This window comes from Mustela erminea, chromosome 11 (assembly GCF_009829155.1).
Source record: "Mustela erminea isolate mMusErm1 chromosome 11, mMusErm1.Pri, whole genome shotgun sequence".
NCBI lineage: Eukaryota > Metazoa > Chordata > Mammalia > Carnivora > Mustelidae > Mustela > Mustela erminea.
In genome coordinates this window covers 20,971,578-20,990,117 of record NC_045624.1, presented here as the reverse complement: position 1 = coordinate 20,990,117, position 18,540 = coordinate 20,971,578, and the positions used below count along the sequence as shown (strand labels likewise).

Here is an 18,540-nt window from a genome sequence, read left to right as displayed (position 1 = left end):
CTATGAATTCTTGAAGAGTCACCTTTAAATGTATTTTCTGTTGTACTTTTGAGGTCTATGTGACTTAGATCTCTGCCCATGAAGAATCTGAATCTTCTCTCTCCTGGGGTTGACAATTTTTATGCTTTGCTTATTAATTAGTTCTCTCTTCTCTGTAGTTTCATTTCAGAGTCGGTCTCTGTTCTTCTAGAAGTGAGAGAATGTTTGTGGGATAGTTCTGAAATCCTCTTATAATCTAGAATCACCATTTTTTTTAAATGTTTTTCAGCCCCTTACAGATTTCCTGCCTTTTTTTTTTTTTTTTTTTTTTTTTTTTTTTGCATTTATCTCATCTTGGAGCCTATGAGAACATTATCTGACTTCATCCAGTTCTCAGATTTCCTTGGTCAGATTATTTTCTCTTGCTAGAATTTTAAACTTGTTGGTTCCTCTTTTTTTTTTTGAAAAATTTGCTTATTTATTTTTGAGAGGGAGGAGAGAGGGCAAGAGGGAGCAAGTGCACATGAGGTGCGTAGACCTTTAAATTAGAATAGTTAGCACTTTTTCAGAGTTTTTTTTTTTTTTAACCACCCCAAGTAAAAGAACTCCCCTGCTCTATGTCAGTTCCTTGTTTGTTTTTTTTATAATGCTTTTTATAGTTTATAATCATCTTGTTTACAACTCTGTTTATTTTCAGGTGCTTCTTATTTGAACATTAGCATCACAATTGGGGATCCTGTCTTATCTTACATCACTGTATTCCTAGCATATGTTTGGCATATAGAACTCAGTAAATGTTTGTTGAATTAAGTAACTTCAGTTTATAGCAGGCCCCCTCTCTACTACGGTTCTGTGTGAAAACTGGGAAGTATTTGGGAAGGGGTCAAAACCTCTACAGTATGTACAGATATAAGTGGTTTTTGGAGAAGCTCTAATTTTTATTGTATGCTCTTTAGCTCTATAGCTGTGGATATTCAAAATTGATTTTAGTTGATTTCTATTTTTGCATTTGAATTACTTTTTTATTGAATAATTTTTTGTCTCAAGTTTTATGCTACCTCCATTTATTGTTTATTAAAAAATAGAACTTAATGTTTTTGGCCCCAGATACCCATTCTTATACCATTATGGTGGTACCCCAGTAGTGTTCATACATAATGGAAGCTCTGTTACAATCAGTGGGCTGTGTGTTGTTACTGGTATGTAGGAAGAGGATTATACATGATACCTTGAATAAAGGATGTAAAAGGCTTTTCTTAGGATTGTAGAGTGTTAGCATGGTCTCATAAGTGGTGGTTTCTAGAATTGTGCAATGCATCTGCTCTGATTAGAGCCAGAAGAAACTTGAGACCAAGGAATTTAACCTTTCCCTTTGCACTGAAGATGAAGGAATTAAAACCCCGAGAGATTATGTGACAAGTTTAACCCAACCAGTTAGTGGCCAACCTCCATAATCTTGTGATTCCTAGTCAAAGTTTTAATCTTCTAGCTCCATTTTATCACATCACTTAACAAAAGGGGGCACAGGTTTTAGTATGGTGTTTTTTTAACTACAAAAAGGAAAATATTCCAGACTTGAATTCCTAAATACTCTGCTTGACTGACCTTTTCACATCAAAATTAGAGGTAGCTTTTGAGTATCTAAAACTCAATTTAAATTCGACTGGACTTACTGATAAGTATCCTGAGCATCCATTAGCAGAAAAAAAATGTTAAATGTTCCATTTTTTTGCCCAAGTGCTGCTTTTTATATTTATTTTAAGTGTTCTTAAGAGCAATGATTTAAAAGGTATTGCCAAGTAGGCTTAGGGTTTGAGCATATTTAATCAAAAAAAGATTTTTAATTTGCTTACTTGAACTCAAAATGTCTGGTAAATTATCTTCTCATGATGAATTTTAATAGATTGTTTCTGATGTTATTTGGCAGTATATATTTAGTACATTTAAAAATAGGCAAAATAGAGACATAACTTGGAAAAGCTAACATTGTATTTCATATTTCATTTGTCCATGTGTTTCACTGTAAATTTCTATAGTCCTAAGTGAAGAATTCAGTTACAGCTTTGTCTTTGTATCCTGTGTCTAAGAAGCTTAATGTGGTTCATTTTTTTTTTAAAGATTTTATTTATTTATTTGACAGAGAGAGAACACAAGTAGGCAGAGAGGCAGGCAGAGAGAGAGGAGGAAGCAGGCTCCCTGCTGAGCAGAGAGCCTGATGCGGGACTCTATCCCAGGACCCTGAGATGATGACCTGAGCCGAAGGCAGCGGCTTAACCCACTGAGCCACCCAGGCGCCCAATGTGGTTCATTTTTATTGTCTTTTGTTTTCATCCTGCATTGGTAGGAATGAAAATGTGAATTTTAAAATTAAAATGCACATTTTAGAAAAACTGGTCAAAATGGGAAATCATTTTAGTCCTCAACCCATCTTCCTTAACAGCTCCTCTTGACCAGTTCTCAGTTATTATTTGCATTTTATATTTTAAATATATTTTAGAATGGCAGGTACCTTCCCTTAGTAGATTAATTTTATTATTTGAGTCGTATAGTTTCTATACTGAATTGGGTTTTATGTAACTTTTTTTCTTTGCTTGTCATTTTTTTTTTTGGACAATAGTCAAAATGTGAAAACTGGTCATTAAATAAGGGTGTTGGGTCATGCATTTCTTTGGTTGGCAGAAACAGAGCCTCCTGGTAACTGGAACTTAAGCCATGTTGTTGCTACCTGGAGTCATTTCTTTTTTATGTCTGCTACGTTCTTATCTTACTACTAACTAGGTTATTCTTTCTCTTCTCCCTCTCATTCTTACTCTGTATATCTTTTGCTGCTTCAGTGGTTCTGTTTACCTATACTTCTTCTTTTTTTTTTGTCTTAAACTTTTCTTACTGGCCCATCGCCATTTCCTATCATTGGTCACTAGCCAGTCTAGATTAGCTGTCTTTAATAGTTGTTAGGGAAAGTCACAGGTGTAAAACATCACTATCTTTTCAGCAGAGGCTATAGATGGGATAGTTCCCCTTTTAGAAACCAGAGATAGAGAACTGGTATTGTGCCTGACATGTGTACTCTGAGAGGTTAATGTCTCTTGCTTAGTCCTGAGAATTCGAAGAAGGAAGACTATTATTATATCAGTAGTGGTGATGGGTTTTATAAGGTCTTTGGAAAGTACACCAGGAAAGATAGTGAAAAAGAACATGTTTTATAGAATTCGTCCATAGTGGCTCTGTTATTGTAGGTGAAGGGCTCTTATTAATTAATAGTCACTGCCCTGAACTAGTTTCTCATCTGCCTTAAAGGAACATCTGGGAGGGAGAATTAGAAACAATCTACAATCAACTTAAAGCTTTGGGAGATGATCTCTTTCTTAAAAATTTTAAGAGCCAGGGGCACCTGGGTGGTTCAGTTGGTTAAGCCTCTGCCTTCAGCTCAGGTCATGATCTCAGGGTCCTGGGATCGAGCCCCACAGTAGGCTCTCTGTTCAGCGGGGAGCCTGCTTCCCCCTCTCTCTCTGCCTGCCTCTCTGCCTACTTGTGATCACTCTCTCTCTGTCAAATAAATAAATAAAATCTTAAAAAAAATTTTTTTTAAGAGCCTATAAGCTCTTACTGTTTGCTTCTGCATCTCCTTTGTCTCTAAAAAGAAAGAAAAGTTGAGCCTGATTTTGATCATCTGATCTTAATGTAGTCAGTTTGCCACAAATAAGGAATGTTTGTCACCATCTCAACTGTAATATTTTTATGATAATTATTTTTACTGTTTATATAAATAATTTTATTACAAAAATCTGAACAATATGACAAATAGAAAATTAGTAAAATCCCTGAAAAATACTTATGCTTCATCTTAGGGTTATTATATTTGTGCTTGCTTTATATTATTTGATATGAATTGGATCATACTATACATGCTTATAAATTATATATAGATATATAAATAATAGGTCTTTTAAATAACAATAGAATCGTACGTGCTTCTTTGTATGTTACAGAAATAACTTGCAGAAATTTCTCCAAGTTAGCTGACATAGAACTGAAATATTCTTTAATAGCAGTATGATATTCCATGGTTTATATGTTCTATAATTTATTTAATCTTTTCTCTAGCGCTATAAAAAATGCATTAAACAGACTTATATATACTATTCTTTCTATGTATTTCCTTATGTAGTGATGATTTCATTTTTTTAAAAAGATATTTATAAATATCTTTAAAAATATATAAAAATAAATAAAAATATTTATTCATTTGACAGACAGAGATCACAAGTAGGCAGAGAGGCAGGCAGAGAGAAAGGAAGAGAAGCAGGCTCCCTGCTGAGCAGAGAGCCCGACGTGGGGCTCCATCCCAGGACCCTGAGATCATGACCTAAGCCTAAGGCAGAGGCTTTAACCCACTGAGCCACCCAGGCGCCCCTGATGATTTCATTTTTATGGGATGGATTCTGACAGAGTGCTAAACAAAAGAATAGGTACATTGAAAATTTGGGGGGTTTTTAAAAATTTTTCATTTTTTTTTTAAAGATTTCATTTATTTATTAGACAGAGATCACAAGGAGGCAGAGAGGCAGGTGGGGGGGGGCAGGAAGCAGGCTCCCCACTGAGCAGAGAGCCCGATGTGGGGCTCCAACCCAGGACCCTGGGATCATGACCTGAGCTGAAGGCAGAGGCTTTAACCCATTGAGCCACCCAGGCACCCCGAAAGTTTGTGGGTTTTTAGAAGGTTTTTTTTTTTCCCCCCTAAGAGAGAGAGAGAAAGAGAGCGGGGGAAGGGGCTAAGGGAGAGGGAGAATGAGATCGCAAGCTGATTCCGCATCAGGCATGGAGCTCATTTAGGGTTCAGTCTCACAACCCCAAGAGCATGACCTGAGCCAAAACCAGGAGTTGGACACCCAACCAACTGAGCCACCCAGGCGCCCCTGTACATTGAAAGTCTAATAGATGCTGCACATTGACTTTCCATGTCCATCTTTTCTACCTGATTTCCTGATTGTAGGGATCTAATTTAACCAATTTGATGGGTGAAAATCTTATTCTTAATTTTTTTCCCTGCAAACAAAATACAGGGATTTAGAGAAATTTTTGTAACTGTTTACTGGCTATCTTAATGATTTCAATAACATGCATTCTGCTTACTTTTCATTGTATTTGTCTTATTTTCAATGTGAAACAATAGTTGTAAGCATTTTTTTTTCTATTGTTTCTGGTTTTTCTTTAAGGTGTTTCACATAATTCAAAAGTTTTTTATAATCTAATAGCTATCTTTTACATCTTCTGTATTTCTTGGCAAAAAGATCTTTCCAACACTTTTGGTTGTCTCTATTAGCCCCTAAATACTTTTCCTACTATTTTTATATATATGTGTATATTTAAATTATTAACTGGGATTAATTTCTTTTTTTTTTATTTTTAAAATTTTATATATATATATTTATTTGAGAGAGAGAGAGACCACAAGTAGGCAGAGAGGCAGGCAGGGTTGGGGGGGGCAGGCTCCCTGCCGAGCAGAGAGCCCGACTCGGGGCTCCATCCCAGGAGCCTGGGCCAAAGGCAGAGGCTTAACCCACTGAGCCCCCAAGCGCCCCAGCTGGGATTAATTTCATATAAGAGTTAACTTGTTTTCTCCCAACAGATAATTCAGTTGTATAAACATAATTTAACTAATAACTATTATTTCCCACTGAAATAAAATATCCCCTTAATCAAATAGTAAGTTCTAGTCTATACTGGGCTCAATTTCTAGGGTTTTTTTTTTTTCCTCTGAGCTAGGTCTGTACCTATGCCATTCCGTACTGTTTTTAATTATAGGGACTTGAAGGGTTTATAAAAACCGATAACGTGATTTTTCTCGCTCTTCTTTTTTATGTTTTCTTGGCTTTTTTGGTGCATTTATACTCCTATACAAACTATTGTATATTGTGTACTCTTTGGGTAAAACTTGCTGTACCTCAGATAGTGGGTAGGCTGGAGGTCTTTTTCTATGTTGTTGGTTCTCTGTGGGTTACCAGGAGATCCTCTCAGTATCTGGATATCCTCAGCTAAGAGGGCAAGTACAGTCTCAGCTTCAGTGGTAAAGGGAACCAAGTCTACCAGGTTAGCTCTTTCTAAAGCTCTTTGTAGGCCAGGGAGACTTGCAGATTGTCCCAGAAATGCTCATGCTGTTGATACCTTTGTTTATGGGAAAGAACTGTCCGTGGATCTCTTGGTTTTCCTATGGCCAAGCTTTTGTCGTGGTTCTAAAACTTCTGATTCTGGTGTCTTTCACCTGCTGAGCTCAGGAGAGGTACCTAATAGTTGACCTATTGTTGGGACTGGAGGTTATCAGGAATATCTTCAGGCATCCATCTATCCAGATCCCCTCAGGCTAACCTCACTTTTTTTCTGGTTTGTATTTTAAAAGTTCTCATTTGTTTATTTAAAAAATACTTTTTTAAAGTAATCTCTCTAATCAACATAGGGCTTAAACTCACAACCCCAAGATCAAGTTGCACGCTCTACTGACTGAGCCAGCCAGGTGCCTAGTTTCTCATTTATTTTTATTTCAGTTTAGTTTAAGCTTTAAGTTACAGGTAATAAGTACAAGTAATATATCTTATGCTTTGATGTATCTACTTTAATTTTTTTCTTTGTAGTGCTACCTGTTTGTTTATATCATTATCAAATATTTATTAAGCATTTTGTGTGTAGCAGCATTTAGGCTTGGAGTTAGATATATGAGAATGAATACCCCCCAGTCCCTGTTTTCTCAGAAACATTTTACATGGTCTTTCACTTCTTTCCTTAAAGTATTTTCACTTGGCATACATACTTCCTGGGTTTCTGTTTTCTTCATCTTTGTTCCTTTTTAGTCTCCTTTTCTCAACTTTTCTTATATAGACCCCCAAAATGATTGAGATACACCCCCCCCCGCCCCCCGAGAGCTTACTAGCTCCATTTCATTCCTTAGGTCATCCCAATCAGTGTCATGACTTTTTAAATATTTTAGCTATGTTCTACTGGTATCCCTAAAGATACATGTTTTTTGGTTCTGGCATTTCCCTGAATTTTAGCTTCAGATACCCAACTGTTGAATCTCCAGAAGTCTGTTTAATAAGCATGTCAAAATTCACAAGACCACAACATATTGCAACTGTTTGCCCCCTTGACTTTGCATGTAGTGGTCCATCTGCTCACTTTTCACATTATGACTGGTTAGCTCCCTCATGTCATTTGTTAACATGAATGATTTTTGTGGTCCCACTGTATCATAGTTTAAATTTGTGAGATTTTCTTTCATGCTTTATAACATTCATGTCAAAGTGATTTTTTAAAAATCCTAGCTTTTTAGCTTTAGCTTTTAATTATGGTATTTTCATGTAGGGTTGTCTTCATTTTGTGTTTTGTAATTTTTTTTTAAAGATTTTATTCATTTATTTGACAGAGAGAGATCACAAGTAGGCAGAGAGGCAGGCAGAGAGAGAGGGGAGGAAGCAGGCTCCCCACCAAGCATAGTGTCCGATGTGGGACTCAATCCCAGGACCCTGAGATCATGACCTGAGCCGAAGGCATAGGCTTAACTCACTGAGCCACCCACGTGCCCTGTAATTCATTCTTTTTTTTTTTTAAAGATTTTATTTATTTATTTGAGAGAGGGACAGTGAGAGAGAGCATGAGAGGGGAGAAGGTCAAAGGGAGAAGCAGACTCCCCATGGAGCTGGGAGCCACATGTGGGACTCGATCCCGACCAGGATCATGACCTGAGCAGAAGGCAGTTGCTTAACCAACTGAGCCACCCAGGCGCCCTTATTTATTATTTGACAGAGATCACAAGTAGGCAGAGAGGCAGATAGAGAGAGAGGATCCCTGGAGGCTGGGATTAGGACCTGAGCCGAAGGCAGAGGCTTTAAACCCACTGAGCCACCCAGGCACCTCCCCTGTAATTCATTCTTAAAACACTTCTTTGAGGCACCTGGGTGGCTCAGTTGGTCGAGCGTCCAGCTTTTGTTTTCAGCTCACGTCATGATCTCAGGATTGTGAGATTGAGCCCTGTGTTGGGTTCTGTTGCTCAGCACGGAGTCTACTTGAGATTTTCTCTCCCTCTCCCCCTTCCCCTGCTATATAAATAAACAAATAAATAAATAAATAAATAAAATCTTTGCGAAATCTGCCTTTTCTACTGATTATGAAAATTTGTTAATTTTAAAATGTGTTAATTTTAGAAAGCTAGAAATGTACAAAAGGGCAAAAAATTATCTCATTGAAAGTGGCATTGACAATTTAGTATATGCTCTTTGTCTTTCTCTCCATGCATGAATATTATTACTTACAACAATGATTCATCGTATATATACTCTAAACTACTTTTTTCTCTTCAGTTACTGTGTAGTGAACAATTTTCAATTACATTTACAGTTAGATTATAGAACATGAGTACAGGGTATTCTGTAACACAAGTATCTAATAATTTGTCTAATTAATTCCTGATTGTGACAGAATATGGTTGCTTGCAATTTGTTACTACAAACTGTGCTGTGATGAATGTGGATGATTTACATGCCCTGGATTATTTTTTAGGTTAAGTTCCAAGAAGTGGAAATAATTCTCAGGCTGTATAGTGTAGTAATTAAGAGCATTGGCTTTGGAGTCAGACTGCCTCAGTAAAATCCTCACTTCTAAGGTGTATGTGTATTTAGGCAAATTAATTTCTCTCTCTCATTTCTTAATCTGTATGTTGAAGATAATAATAGTTTATCACTTCTTAGGTGTATGTATATTTAGGCAAATGAATTTATCTCTCTCATTTCTTAATCTGTGCTCCAGGCTTATCTTTTGAATTACCCGCTCCAGTCCTAGAACCAGCAATTTCCCCTAGAATCCCTGTTTTCTTTTCTTAGGGGATGCTGGGTAGAAACCAAGACCTGGGTGCTGGGTGTGTTCACTGCTGCTGGGGTGTCACCACTTCTAGTCCCACTTAGTGAACAGAACTAACAAATACTATTTGTGTGTTGTTTGTGCATGCATGCACATACATATCTGTAATTATTTTCATATCTTTTTATCTGTGTCCATATTAAACTAAACATTAGTTCAAGTGATGTCCAGTCCACAGGGCTCATTCTAACCTTACTCCCTTTGCTTTTCTATAACTTTCCACACTGAAGTGAGAAGCTTAATTCCACTATCTGCCATCTATTTATTTGTTAAACCCCAGTATACATGTGAACTCATTGAGAATTAACCAGTATCTCTGTGAAAAACAACTTTACCAAATACAGTACAGTTTTTATATGTGGTTCCATTTTTCTTTAGCCTTATGGTTTCTGGTGAAAGCACCATCTTCCAAAGTTACTTATATCACTTCCTTTTTTCACCCACAGTTCTGCTTTTGACCTTGTGCTTTAAAGACTTCTTAATCTAGGGGCTCCTGGGTAACAGAGTCTGTTAAGCATCTGACTCTTGGTTTAGGCTCAGGTCATGATCTCTTAGTGTTGTGAGATTAAGCCCTGTGTCAGGCTCCATGCTCAGTGTGGAGTCTGCTAAAGTTTCACTCTCTCTCTCTCTCTCTCTGTCCCTGCTCTCACCCATGCTCTTTCTTTCTCCCAAATAAATAAATCTTTTTTTTTAAAAAAAGCTTCTTGATCCAAAGATTGATTGTATGCATATACATATACATACATGATGTTGCATATAATACATAATATAACATACCTATATGTAGTATATAACAATATCATTGTGTGCAATATAATAATATATCTAATAAGTATAAGTGGAATTTATTTATTCTTAGGTATTTTATTTTATTTTCTTACCTTAAATTTCTCAACACACCTGTTCACTTTGGCACTTGGGTATTAAGTAGAAGTATATCTTTTCTTGCTTTTCTCCATTGTTTGAAATGCTGCCTTTATCATATTTTTTAGATCTTAGATATACTAGAATTTTTCTGTTTCTTATTCTGTTTAATTGTCTCTTTTTGTTCAAGTTCCAGACATTATATAACTTTTTGATAATTTCAGCATCTGGTAGATTATTCCTCTTTTTGCATATTCATATTCACTTATAATTTTAATTATTTGTATAATTTTCTTTTCTTTATTTCAGGAACATTTTAGTGGATAAACCAAATGACCAATCTTCAAGGTGGTCTTCAGAGAGCAACTATCCTCCCCAGGTAAGAAGGTAGCTCCTGATACTATTTAGAATAGGCACTTAATTGACATCAGTTATGTGGAATTCATTAATAACTTATTCAGTCTTTGAAATTGTGAGATAGATTATTATTTCCTTTTTTTTGTTTATTTAAGTGTTGGAAGAGTTTTTATTTCATAGTCAAATGCAGTGTGGAATTTGATGAAATACAGACTTTTTACTTCTGTCTGCTGGAACATTTCTTTATTTTTAAAGATTTTATTTATTTTAGAGAGAGAGAGCTCGTGAGCAGAGGGAGAGAGAGAGAGAGAATCTCAAGCAGATTCTGTGCTAAACACAAAGTGCCTTGCAGGGCTCAGTTTCACAATCCTGAGATCCTGACGTGAGATGATTTAAGAACTGGGTGCTTAACTGACTGAACCACCCAGGTTCCCCTTTCTGCTGGAGCTTTAAAATGTAATACGTATTTTTTCCACATTACTAATGATGCAACATTAAGTTTCTTGATACCTTTTGAGGAAAATGTTAATGGAAAGAACTGGTTATGGTGCCATTGCTGTTTTGAGCAGTAACTGATCTGAGTGCCAGTATGAGCAGAGGTAATGACTTCTATTGTATTTAGACTCCAGTCATTTTGTAAATGTTTAAGGAAATGTTAGTAAGTTGAACTTTGACTCAGTAACTCAATGACTGCCTTTTAGGGAAAATAAACTTGATATAGTTTGTTATTTTATTAAAGTGGTATATTTAGGTGATGTCAAGACCATGAACTAAGTAACTTTCCTTGACAAGTAGTGTCTGAGGTCATTTCAATTTAAAAAGTCATTCTTTCAGTTATATACTTTAAGCATTGAAACTTATTATGTCCATCTCCTTGAGGAAATGAGTGCTCTGATAGGTAAAGCAGATGGGTAAGTAAAACCTACTTTTTTATTCTAGTGTAATTTTTGGAAGCCTAACCTCTATACTTATTTTTCCTTTTACATATATAAATGCATATATAAATATGTATATATGCATACCTTTTTTGGATCACGTGGTATTTAAATGTTCTATTGCAGGGGCACCTGGGTGGCTCAGTCAGTTAAGTGTCTGACTCTTGGTTTTGGTTCAGGTCATGATCTCAGTCAGGATCTTGAGATCAAGCCCTGAGTCGGGCTCTATGCTAAGCAGGAAGTCTGCCTCTCTCTCTCTCTTCCCTTCTGCTTCTCCCACAGCACATGTGCGTGTGTACACGTGCTTACTCACTCTCTCTCAAAGAAATAAATAAAATCTTTAAACAAGTAAATGTTCTAGTGTAAAGTATACATCCAAAGAATATATATTCATATTTTTATGTATGTATAAGGAATAATATCTATTTATTCATTAACTTTCTTTAGAAATATAAGACATCCATGACCTTTTGAAACCTCTTGTGAGCTCCATCTTATATTTGTCCTCTGACTCCTCCCCAGTAACTATAATTTCATGCTTTGTTAAGCATTTTCTTACTGTATTATATATGTATGTTTATACATGTGTTGTGATTTAGGTTTTATTTAAGATTTAAGCTTTGACTTTATGTAAACCTAAATTGAATCACTCATTTTAAATCTTGATGTGCTTTTTTTTGCTTTACATATAATTGTACCTTCTTAATTTTCACTACTGTATAGTATTCCAGTATATTAGCATGCCAAAATGTGTTTATCCATTTTGTAGTTGATATAGGCTTTTCAGTTTTTTATCGTTTTTTGCCATTATGACTAGGCTGCTATGAACAATTCTGTATGTTGTTGTCTCCTGGTACACATGTACAAGATTTTCTTTAGGATATATGCCTTGGAGCACAGTTGTTGGATCATAGGATATATGTATGTTCAGATAATGCAAAACTTTTTTACAAAATGGCTATATTATGTACTCTCACTGACAGCTTATGAAAGTTACTGTGCATTGCATTCTCCCCTTCACTTCTATGGCTTATTTTTAGGTTTTACCAGTCTGTTAGATCTTTGATTATAACTCACTATGCTTTTTATTTGCATCTTCCTGTTTATATTCAAGCCTTTTTGCATATGATGGTGGGCTTACATTGTGTATGTTGTTGGTGCATGACCCCCACCCACTGTACCCTGAGGTTGAATGCATTGTGTTTTTAATCATGCTTTTCTTATTCACATTTTCATTTTACTTAAATTGAGCCCTCAAATTTGGTGTGTGTTTGTTTTTACTCAGTTGTTTTTATGTTTTGCCAATGAATTTTATATAGCTTTTTTATTATTAGTGAAACTGTGGTAACCTCTTTACTGTGACGTTATCTTTATTTGTTGTGGAACAGTATTTTCAAGGCAGTAGTATTTAATGTGTTTTTACTTATTTATTTGCTTATTCATTCAAAACTTACTTAGTAAGCACCCATGAGGTACCAAACGTTGTAGCAGTGAACTATTGTCTTTCCTCTTAATGAGCCAAGAAATACCTTAAACCAATTAATATTCAGTGTGGTAAGTGCAAGAGTAGAAGTTACTTGAAGTTTTTATGATTTAAAAGAGACTAAGTTTCGGGCGCCTGGGTGGCTCAGTGGGTTAAGCCGCTGCCTTCTGCTCGGGTCATGATCTCAGGGTCTTGGGATCGAGGCCTGCATCGGGCTCTCTGCTCAGCGGGGAGCCTGCTTCCCTCTCTCTCTCTCTGCCTGCCTCTCCATCTACTTGTGATTTCTCTCTGTTAAATAAATAAATAAAATCTTAAAAAAAAAAAAAAGAGAGACTAAGTTTCATGGAATTAGGTAACATGAATCTGTTTTTCTTCACTGTAATTATAAGTCATATGTAACTGGAGTTCCGTGTAGCCAGTCTCAAAGAACAACAGTCTTGCTAGAAAAATATAAGAGTAATTTCAGTTTTTACGTAGTTTTGTGAGAAACTGCCATATGAGATGGAATGGGTATAGCTTTAATATGTAGATATGTAGCAAGTACTCTTGTTCTTCTAGTGAATGTGAGCTAGGTCTCTAATACTAATTCCAGCCCTCCTTCTTTCTTTTTTTCCGAAACATATTCTGAAAATTACTAAAAGGGCTGAATTTTTAAAAGATGCCCACAAAAAGTTTATGAAAGCTAGACCTGAAATTGATTCATTCTCAGCATAATTATAAAACAGCATGAATCCCTACCTCTGGGGTTACTGTGGGAAGAGTTGCATTGGCAAATTACTAAAGGAGAAAGGGAAGAAAACCCATCCTTGAGAGGTTTCAGCCGTGTATTGTTGCTTGTTTATATTTGGTAATCAGATTCTTAATACTTGGCTATTCAGGAGACCTTACTGTGTGATTTTAGTTTTAGGTGGTTCTGGATGTATAGCACTCTTTAAGCTTCTCAATAGAAGCAGGTGCAGATCCTATCTGGAGATAGTTACCTTTTCCTGAGGCTTCAGGTAGTCTCCATAAATCATTACTCACAAACACAAAGATAAGCAAATGTACAAGGTACCTTTAGTAAGAAGTAGGAAGGAAGTATAGCAGAAACCTGCAAAAATGTTAGGTATAGGAATTAAAAGTACTAAAAAATACCAGAATTAAGAATTAACATAACTGTAGAAATAACAGATTGGGGCACCTGGGTGGCTCAGTGGTTTAGGCCTTTGCCTTTGGCTCAGGTCATGGTCTCAGGGTCCTGGGATGGAGCCACACATCAGGCTCTCTGCTCAGCAGGGAGCCTGCTTCCCTCTCTCTCTGCCTGCCTTTGCCTGTTCTCTGTCAAATAAATAAATAAAATCTTAAAAAAAAAAATGAACTGACTGGAATGTTAATCATATCTATCATAATTCCTTCATTGCAGTCCCTGGATTAGTGTTCGACTGTCTGAGAGAAGGTTTGGTACACAAGGGACCAGAAATTATGCCTGCAGTACCTTCTCACCTTTTTGTCTGTAACTTGCATTCATTCAGTTCATTATGTACAAATTTAATGGCTGCTGTATCTCGGACTCTCTTGTAGGTATTTGACTAAGGAAAATCAGTGAAATATAAGTAGGACACAATCATATTTCTGGCCTCATAGAGCTTATTTTTTGAGGAGAGAGATAATATGCAAAATAAATAATGTGTTAAGAGGTGAAAAGTGCTATTGCAGTAATCCTGGCAATAATCCTGAAGCTTTTGACTAGGTGGTGGTTGCCCAGGTGAGGAAAGCTGACTGTGAAGGCACTTTGAAGAACGTGAGATCATATTATACATTTTTAAGCCTTTTGCTAATACGTAAGCAAATACAAAAGATGAATGTTGCGTCTCTTTTCTCTTCTGACTGGGTATTTGACAAGGAAGAAAAGGTAGGAGAGTTTTGCTTTTATATTTTCTCTTAACGTTTCATATGCCTTCTGTCTCTGTCACATACTGTTGTAAATCGTCTGCCATGGACTCTATGGAAACTAGGGTCAGAGAGTTTACCTCCTAGAATTGTGTTTCTTCATTCGTAAAAATAAGGCTTTAAGGTTATCGTGTACTCTTTAAGTGTTTTATTTCTGGATTTCTAAATTTTGTATTATGTGGAAGTTTTTTTCTGAAGGTGCTGGGTAAAGGGAAATACTACTCTATTACTAATTAACATCAAATCTTTTTTTTTTTTTTGATAGCAGAAATACTTGTTTTGTATCTATCATAGCGTCATAGGACTCCTTTCATTCTACTTTGTGTTATGGTTCGTTGTTAGTGTGTGTTTTCCTCATTAGATTGTAAGATCCTTGAAAAAGTAGCATTCTGTTTTACTAATTTCCGTATTTCCCTTTCAGTGGTGTCATAACAAAGCTGGGAATTTTGTGTTTGCTATGATTAAAAAAAAAAAAGAAGAAAAAGAAGTATTAATGTAGAAAATCAGTGTGGTTAGGAATTAGATTTGAGTCTAATTTAGATGTTTGAATTGTTATGCAGTGTCCTAGCAGGCAGGCACACATATCACATTAGTAAGTAATTATATTTATCTAGGAATGAAATACAAGTATTTTTCTTTTAATTTATGTCTATTGTTTTTTTCAAATGGCTACTAAGTTGTCAGTACATAAATACTTACTAAGTTTTTTAGACCTAACTACTTAATAAATGGAACTGTTAATATTTATTTTGGCCTTGGATGCTGTATTATCTGTTGATGTGTAATAAATTACCCCAAACTTAGCAGTAAAAAACAAACATTTATTATTTCATTCTGTTACTGAGGGTCAGGGATCTGACAGTGGCTTAGCCGGGTGGTTCTAGCTCAGGGTGTCCTTGAGGTCGCAGTCAAGGTGTTGGCCAGACTGCAGTTATCTCAAGGCTTGCCTGGGAGGCATTCACTTTCCTGGTTCTCCAGCTTGTAGATTGCATATGGTGGGGTTTCTCAGCCTCCATAATTATGTGAGCCAATTTCCACAATAAATCTCTTATATATCTTTCTATATATCCTATTTCTGTTCTGTTTCTCTGGAGTATTTTAATATACCAACTGTCTTCCACTTCCATGGTTTCCCAACTTTTACTTTCCTGCTGCTTCTGGTGTGTCTACTCTGCTAGTGCACTTAGCGCCATACTAAAAGCTTTGGAGCGAGGACCTGCTTCACAGAGTTTTGGCTCCCCTTCTTTCTGTGAGCATGTACTTCCCACCAGAGTTTGCCTCTGTGCACTCAGGTATTCTGTATCTTCATATATTTCCTTTTTAAAAAAATCATACCAAGGTTTGGGGTACCTGGGTGGCTCAGTGGGTTAGGCCTTTGCCTTCAGCTTAGGTCATGATCTCAGGGTCCTGGGATCGAGTCCCACATCGGGCTCTCTGCTCGGCAGGGAGCCCGCTTCCTCCTCTCTCTCTCTCTCTCTCTCTCTGCTTGCCTCTCTACCTACTTGTGATCTCTCTGTGTCAAATAAATAAAATCTTTTAAAAAACCACCATATCAAGGTTTTATTTTTTTTCTTTTTCAGCCAAGAGATTGTTTAAAATGTCTAACTTCTAGAGATACTTCAACAAACAATAACACTCATTGCTGCAGGGATTTGGGAAGAAGGGTACCTATACATTCTGAAATCTGAAATTAAAAATTAGAATTATTACAATCTTTTTGATTAATACCTGGCAAGGGCCATTGATATTGAGAGTACCTTTGTCCTACTCAGTCCTTCCCAGGACTCTGCCTCTTAGAAATAAGAGGATAAGTATGTTAAATGTACATAATTATTTAATACAGCAATTCTTGCATAATGTAGTTCTGGGGAGAAAAAGAATACCTATCTGTAGGGGAAGGCTAGAATGCATTTTTTGTGGGATATTGTTAAGCATTTAAATAAAATGATCTACTAGTTAACTTGGAGGGATTTCTACCGTAAAGTGGGAAAAGCATAATACAGAGAAACATCTACAATAAGATCCTACTGTTGTTACCTGAATAACAACTCTCTCTCACCAGTATGTATGTATGTAGGTAGGTAGGTATACATGTGGTTATATATGTATAATTGTATTTGATGCAGTGAGCCCAGATAAAGATAGGAAAGGACACATATCTGATTGTTAGCATTGGTGAGAGTAAGAGATGAGGAAAGAAAAAGAGAAAACAAAATCAATTACTTAAATAGTTATGCTCATTAAAAATAGCATATATGATATTCCACTTATGTAAAGAATGTGTCTGTGTGAGTTTGTGCATAGAGTCTTAAACTGAATTAGTACCAAAATGGTGGTGGTGGTTATATCAGGATAGTGGATTTTTAATTTCTTTTAAATTTCATACTTACACTTTTAAAATCTGTTTTTAAGTTTAAATTAAAGCCATTTTCATTGTGATAGGGCACACATATTTTGAGACCGAATGAGAAAACACTGCTTTTAATTTGGAATCATCTGTGCTGGTAGGAAGTAATTATAGCATGAATGAAAACCCCCTAAATACTTTAAGATAGTAATTGCACCCTTCTCCCTCACTCCCTCATCAGAATGTTTTGTTGTTGTTGTTTTAATTTTATTTATTTATTTATTTATTTGACAGAGAGAGAGAGAGAGAGAGAGATCACAAGTAGGCAGAGAGGCAGGCAAAGAGAGAGAGAGAAAGAGAGAGAAGTAGGCTCCTTGCCGAGCAGGGAGCCTGATGCGGGACTCAATCCCAGGACCCCTGAGATCATGACCTGAGCCGAAGGCAGGGGCTTAACCCACTGAGCCACCCAGGCGCCCCCTCATCAGAATGTTTTATCAGAGTTACTGACCCTGCCATGGGAAACCTGTTTTTCAGTGTCACTGGCAAATATCCTGGCATTGGTTAAAATGTATGTTTAGCAACATATGTCTTGATAATTCCTTTAAGAAAGATCAGATTATAATTCTTCTAAAATTATAAGCTTCTTCTGTGGTAGTTTGAGTAAAAGTATGATTTTAGGTAATAGCCTTTGCTTTCTGGGGCCAGAGAAGGCAGTTAAAATATTTAACAAGCAACAAGTATTCTTTTTTTTCTATAATCTAAATAAATCAGAGAAACTTTAGTGATTATTTAATACAGTTGGGGTGTGTGTGGTGGGTGGGTAGGTGTATGCTTTCATTTTTGTAGTATATTTAGGTTTTTCTTTCTCTGTTGAATCCTAACAAGGATACTATCAGGAAATCTTTTTGAAACTTTTTGATTAATACCTGGCATATACAAGGAAATACAAGAAAATATATGCATTTCAGTATAATTTCTAGGATACCAGTAAATTTATCAAGTTTCTTAATGGTATTTTGTCCAAATTTGTAAAAGGAGCATTGTTTATAGGGCATAATACATTTTTTTTAAAAGATTTTATTTATTTGACAGAGAGAAATCACAAGTAGATGGAGAGGCAGGCAGAGAGAGAGAGAGAGAGGGAAGCAGGCTCCCTGCTGAGCAGAGAGCCCGATGCGGGACTCGATCCCAGGACCCCGAGATCATGACCTGAGCTGAAGGCAGCAGCTTAACCCACTGAGCCACCCAGGCGCCCAGGCGTAATACATTTTTAATCAATGTGTTATTAAATGTAAATATAATTTACTTGGTCCTTAAGCATACAGTATTCATTTTGAAAAATGCACACATAAATATAATTCATACCTCCATCAAGATATAAAATGTTTCTGTCCCCTCAGAAAGATCCTTTCTGTCTCTTAACAGTGAATCCCTGTCTCTCCCACCCTCCATCGAAAAGCACCGTCTGGATTCTTCTGGCATAGATTAGTTTTTACCAATTCTAAAATTTAATATAAACTGAGTCATAGAGTATATTTATACATGGCTTTTTATGTGCAGAGTATTTTTCATGTTTATCCATGTTGTTGGCGTGTGTCAATATTATATTCTTTTCATTACAGAATACCATTCTCTTCTATGGATATACCATACTCTGGGGCTTTTTTGTTTTGTTTTGTTTTAAGATTTATTTATTTATTAGAGAGAGAGCGAGAGTGGGGAAGGGGACGGAGGGAGAG

General features: G+C 36.2%; 1 protein-coding gene across 3 annotated transcripts in view; it reads left to right on the top strand.

The window, feature by feature from the left end:
• MKLN1 (muskelin 1) overlaps positions 1-18,540 on the top strand; it is a 338,468-nt gene that overhangs the window by 197,185 nt on the left and 122,743 nt on the right. For all 3 annotated transcript variants that reach the window (XM_032305386.1, XM_032305385.1, XM_032305384.1), the window contains one exon: positions 10,060-10,129. In XM_032305386.1, coding sequence (XP_032161277.1) covers positions 10,060-10,129 — 70 coding nt within the window. The remainder of the gene's footprint in view (positions 1-10,059; positions 10,130-18,540) is intronic.